The sequence below is a fragment of the Poecilia reticulata genome, chromosome 19 (assembly GCF_904066995.2).
Source record: "Poecilia reticulata chromosome 19, P_reticulata-male-v2, whole genome shotgun sequence".
NCBI classification, from domain to species: domain Eukaryota; kingdom Metazoa; phylum Chordata; class Actinopteri; order Cyprinodontiformes; family Poeciliidae; genus Poecilia; species Poecilia reticulata.
Genome location: NC_088848.1, coordinates 8,049,270 through 8,055,269, shown reverse-complemented (window position 1 = coordinate 8,055,269; position 6,000 = coordinate 8,049,270). Strand labels below are relative to the sequence as shown.

At 37.8% G+C, this 6,000-nt stretch overlaps 1 protein-coding gene across 2 annotated transcripts in view; it reads right to left on the bottom strand.

Annotated features, from left to right (window-relative positions):
* Positions 1–277: 277 nt before the first annotated feature.
* adamts14 (ADAM metallopeptidase with thrombospondin type 1 motif, 14) overlaps positions 278–6,000 on the bottom strand; it is a 52,740-nt gene continuing 47,017 nt past the window's right edge. For both annotated transcript variants that reach the window (XM_008436917.3, XM_008436918.3), the window contains exons 18-22: positions 4,814–4,946; positions 4,517–4,724; positions 3,875–4,004; positions 2,418–2,489; positions 278–1,794 (exon numbers count right to left, since the gene is read on the bottom strand). In XM_008436917.3, coding sequence (XP_008435139.2) covers positions 1,238–1,794; positions 2,418–2,489; positions 3,875–4,004; positions 4,517–4,724; positions 4,814–4,946 — 1,100 coding nt within the window. In that variant the 3' untranslated portion in view covers positions 278–1,237. The remainder of the gene's footprint in view (positions 1,795–2,417; positions 2,490–3,874; positions 4,005–4,516; positions 4,725–4,813; positions 4,947–6,000) is intronic.

Sequence of the window (6,000 nt, the reverse complement as noted above, 5' to 3'; positions counted from 1 at the left end):
TTAGAAAAAAGTGAGAAATAAGGCCCATATTACTCTAAAAGAACCTGTTATAATCCCACAAGAAATTCTTCAGGTTTCATGAATTTTATAATTATCATCAATTCTATGTTTCTTTTGATTTATTTTATTTTACTTTTTTAATTAATACACCATGGCTTTGACTGTTTAGATGGCTTTTGTTCAAAAACAAATATATATATATATATATATATATATATATATATATATATATATATATATATATATATATATATATATATATATATATATATATATATATATATATAAAATTAATGAATTATTCTGTTATAGAGTAGATTTATCCACCAAGTAAAGAAATTGATTTCTACTTAGAAAATTATTATTTAAAATAATTTTGGAATTAAAATAGAATTGGGTTAAATCAATATGGGCTGCCAATAAAACCTTTGCTGGGTATATTTGGGTGAAGATTTACAATTAAGTTAAAAAAGTGAACCAGACAGGATCCTGTGGTGGCGCAGGGGTAAAACACAACCCACATTTGGAGACCTTAGTCCTCGACACAACCATCACAGGTTCGAGTCCTGGCCTGATGACCTTCGCTGCATGTCTTCCCTCTCTCCTTACCCAATTTCCTGTTTAACCACCATCAAATAAAGGCTGCTGGAGCCAATTAAACCTTTTTTTTTTAAGTAAACTAGATCTATAAAGTCCAACTTGACGATTGCTTGGCACAAAGAGGTAATGAAAAGATGAATTATTTTCCTCATGATCTAATACTTACAATTCTCTTCTTTTTTTATCTGGTAAAGGGTCAGTAATTATTCTGGTGTTACACTAATGAAGCTATGGTGGGCACATGCACCAACATGTTCACAATCCAAGTTCAATAGTAGTTCTAATGCACTTGAAAAAACAGGCTAACACAACTGTACACAGGTATAAAACATGAATGTAGCTATGCAGTCATCACATTTTGAACATGTCCTGTAGTCTGATTAGTTTACAGCACCTGTGTTTTGACTCTTTTTTTCTTCTTCTTCTGCTTCATATTTTAAGCACAGAGAACAGAGTGTGTGCAGATGCTTCACACATTTTGCTCTGAGGTTTTGATGAGGTAACCATCACTGGGCTTGTCAGGGTTCACTGGCATACAGAAAAACATTGTTAAAAAACAAACAAAAAAAAAAAACAGACGAGAAGTGAGCTGACGTTTCTATTCAGTCCCACTAATGCTCACAGCATTGCTCACTGTTCAATGATGAGCCAACAGGGTTCTGTGACTCGAGTCCCTCTCTGATCCTAAATTGTCCCTTCTTGACCTGGCGGCAACTGGGCCTAAAGTGCTCATCGGATTGTGCTCTTTCGACACACCTCCACTTGAGTCTTGCTTGGGCCGCGGCGGCCCGGGAGGTAGACGAGTATCCGCGCGGGAATCTCTCCTCTCTTTGTTTGGTAAGGAGTCGATGGTGGGATGTGGAGACAGAGCAGCATCTGTCGGTGGAGGAATCTTAGCAGCGGCGGCCGTGGTTGGCGCAGGGATGGTGGAGAACAACCGTCGTCTCATGGCTTTAGTGGTTTGTGGCAGGCTTGGAGTGGTGGTTGCCAGCCACGAAGCCTTGGCTGAGGCAGAATGGGAGGGCGTGGAGGTCTCAGGTTCAGTCTTGGAGCTGGAGTCAGGAACGTGTGCAGTGTGGCTTTCCTTTTTGTTGCATGACTCACAGCAAAGCTTATAGTAACCAGGGATGGAACAGTAGCGAGCCAGAACTTCCATTTGACAGAAAATTGATTTATCCCCCAGACATGGCTCATCTAGAAACGGAAGACAACATAACATTACTAAGCAAAACATTTATGCAAGAGATGCACCAAGAATTGACATAACAGCAGGAACTGACTGATGTTGAGCTTAATCAAAAACTCCAATAGTCAATCAGTGAATACACCGATATGTGGAGCGATTGCTTCACTACAACAAGAACACACGATTGGTCTGGACGTTTTTAGTGACGGGGGCAAAAAGTCAAATTCAGCTACTTTCCAAATCTGTGATGAACAAAGTCAGAAAACACAAAAGGTGCAAAAGGGAGGAAACTGTATTTTTTGGAGCTCATATGTGTGCATTGATTCTCTTAAACAGAGAATGTGACTTTTGAGAGATCTTTGGAAATCCCTGAATTAAAGAGGATATATTCTCTGGAGAATACACTCAGGGATTATATTGATTTAATTGTGCTAACCATGCTAAATGCTAATATTAGATGCTAAAGGCAGTTTGAAACAGAAGCTATATATGAAGTTTAGAATCAGCCTGCCACAGCTTTACAAAACACAAAGCATGAAAATTGTGTTTTGTGATTCTAATCAGTGCATCTTCAGATATTGTTAGGTTTGTAAATGTGATTATTTTAGTAATAGATTTCAGATCGACTTACTATATGAAAGTCTCTGGAAGGGGCTTTCAGAAGCACCATGGAATACTGCGTCGTCCATCATTGTAGAATTATCTGTAGTTTGAGAAATGAAAATAAAACTGTTAGACCAGGACTATACAACAAAGACAATAAAGTAATAGTAATAACAAGGGACAGTGAGGTCACGATAAGTCGCTGAACATGCCAAAAAAATAAATAAAATGCAATATCTTATTGCGTTTTCCTGAGAATTCAAAAGAAATGTTTGCTTCACACTGTTTGAGGACAGAGCATTAAAACAAAAGATGCAATGGGTCGTCACTGAAAGAACATTTTTGATAAAAAAGACCCCTAAAAGGTCTAGCACAACGCTTCTGCACCCACAGAGCATATTATGAGCCAAGAGTGCTTTGAACTCCTGGAGTGAGTCATCACAAAAATTTAAAATCATAATTAAAGACAACAAATCCAGCTATAAACAGGAGCCTCTCAAGCGAAAGACTGCAGCTTTCCGGAGAATAAAAGCGGGCTGATTGAATTCCTTGAATTTAACTCGGCAAACAAAAACTTCAGCACTACTGTGTTTGCTTTTCAATATGCCTACTTCCCTGTTCTCCATTGCTTTTCTCATCTAAGTTTCAACCATTAACCGAGAAGAAAAAAAGATTAAGAAAAGCTGGAGGTTACTGAAATCATGTCATAACGGAGGGTCACTAAATACCTAATTACTACAAAAATTCCAAAAACTCTGATTTAATTTCTTTTAAACCGCTTTTCTTATCATGCAGGTAAACCTTTGCAAAAATACACAGCATCTGACTTGCACAGCTAGAGTCCCCTTTTACAAGTACAATGAGAACAGCGATCTACATATTGTCATTCATAACAAGCTGTAAGTCAAATATATTCATACTTCCACCAATTATTTATGTGCATCACTGTTTGTTTTTTTCCAGAACAAGCTCCAGTTGTAAAACAGCATCTCACACAGAGAACGTCGAGCTGTGAAGAGTAAACAAGCTCCCAACGTGAGTCTCCTGACATTTTACTGCTGGTGTGGAAAAAAAATCAAAAACTGCCTGGCATGTCAGGCTGGTGAGTTTTTAAATCATTTTAATTCTGACTATGACGCCATAATTGACAGAAAAAAATGCTTCCCTATTGATATGAAAAGTACATTTCCTAAAATAAATTGGTCAATTGTAGGAAAAAGACTCACAATCAAATGTTGGCCAACATCTCTTCGTCACGCATTACGGAGGGCAATATGTACTTTTACTTACCTGTTGCTTGCTGAATGGTTTGAATAAAGATTAAATCTGATTTTAATCATAGAGTTGTAATCTTTTTGGATGTCTTTCTTAAAGTCTGTCTTTTTGGGGGAAACAAAAGGGATGCTCTGTTGTGTTGACTAAATATCCCTCCTATTATTCATCATTGAAACAACCCACTTCCTGTTGACATTAGTCGTCTCTCACCTGAACATGGACTCAGTTTGCAGATAAGGACCGTTTCTGGCTTCTCGCCCTCACACTCTGTGACGGCGCTGTCGCTGGCCTTGCAAGCCACCTGCCTTTGCTGAATCCCTTCACCACAGGTCACTGAGCACTGCCGCGTAGTAGACAAAAACAAAAAGCCCAAGCAGAAACAGTTTGCTCGAGTCTGACATTTACGTGCACTTGTATTTTTTTGCAATCACTTTTCTTTTTTCTTTTTTTCAATTAAGCCAAAATCTTAACTTCAAGAATCTACCTGGTATTCACACAACGGATATAAATACAATTTTAGAGTCAATATTGCTTAATAATAAAACTAAAAAGGACTCCAGACAGTTTCTGTCCACACTTAATGACACATCTGGAAAGTTCTGTAAAAAAAAAAAAAAAAACTTAGAATAGAATCTAACGTCCATCTTAGAGTAAGACGGAATTTGATGATCGTGAAGTTAACCATAACGAAAACGAAAACCTTTTGTTTTGGTAACAAAATCACCACTGACTCCTGCTATCCCAGCTGTCCTATTAATTTTCATTTCTGTTTATGTAAATCAGATTACAACTTTAGATTATTATGTTAACACACAAAAAATGTCACTACCAATTTTTCTTTGATTTTCTTACCTGAGACCACGCCCCTGTCCTCCACTGAGCAGGACATGCAGTGTAGTTACACACTCTTCTCATCTCTGGCCGATCGCCTGTGCAGTGTTTGCTGTGGACAGCCCTGCTGGTGCCATTGTGGAGCGACTGCATGCACTGCACCGCCCTGGTCTGGTAGCCGAGCTTCCCACAGGTCTTACTGCAGGGACTCCAGTCTTCCACCACCCACCTGCTAGGACAACAAATGTGTTAAAATACTCTACATTGAGACCGGTGGTAAGCTTACTGTTACAATATCTTTGACTGAAGTTCACTCACGCGGGCTGACTACACTCTTGCACGTTGCAGCGTTTGCGGATGGGTTTAGGCTTTTTGCTGGTTTCGCAAAAGTTTCGGTGGACTAAACGGCCGTCACTCTTCCTCCTGCATCCATATTTTGTGTACTGTATTCCTGGAGGAAGACAAAAAAAAGGTCCAACCATCTCAGAACACCTGAAGTTGTTTTATAGGGACGAAAGTTATGGAAACAAACATTTACAGCCACGTCATTGGCTGACTGGCTAGCAAGCCATTGATTTGACAAATAAAGGGGCAGATGAATGTATGCTAACTGTATTTTCTTAAGAGTGGCAGAATCAAACCAGTGTTTTCCATAAGAAATGTGAGTTTAATTAAAATGTTCAAAGTATAATAAAAGCTTATCACGAATAAAGTCAGTGATGTGTGTTTGTCTGTCACAAACTACGTGGTGGAAGTCTATCTAACTGCATAAGAGATGTAAATACAAATAAAAATAACCTTGAATATTACTACTGTAGAGGAGAAAATAAATTGAAATAACATAAATGCATCCGCTGTGTTTCCTGCTATTATTGCCACCTTTGGCGTCAGTGGATAAAAATGTCAGTAGGTGGAAATGTTTTGATTCATCTCCTGTTCACAAAAAATAACCACTTTCTTAAAGTAAATTCAGAAAGTGAATTTACTGTATAAAATTCATACTTATTTATCTGGTACTGAATACCTCTTGTCACTGCATCCTTAAATTTAACCCAGGCACATTCTTTCATGTTTAGAAGTAACACAGATTAAAAAAAAAAAAGGAAAGGGGTGGAATATAAATCCAGATGCTCAATGCCAGATGCAACACAACATGTCTACCTTCTTGTAAAACCTTCACAGTGCGACTTAACTTGAAACGTGTGCTTGAACTTATTGACATGATTATTACATGCTGCCGAATGCTTTCATTTATTGTCTCTTTATTTGTCAGTAATACTTTTTTTTTTGCCAAGCCCATTAAAGTTTTAAATGAAATATTTTTACAATTTTTTACACGAAAGTGGGCTTTTTCCACAAAAGGCTACAGAGTCATTTCGGTACCCCAAATGCTGGATTCTATGCTTTTAAATAATAATAATAAAAAAGAAAATAAAAAATCAGAACTCACCAAAACCTCTCCTAAAGGAGGAAGTAGGATACAGTAAGACGACATATTTATTCTG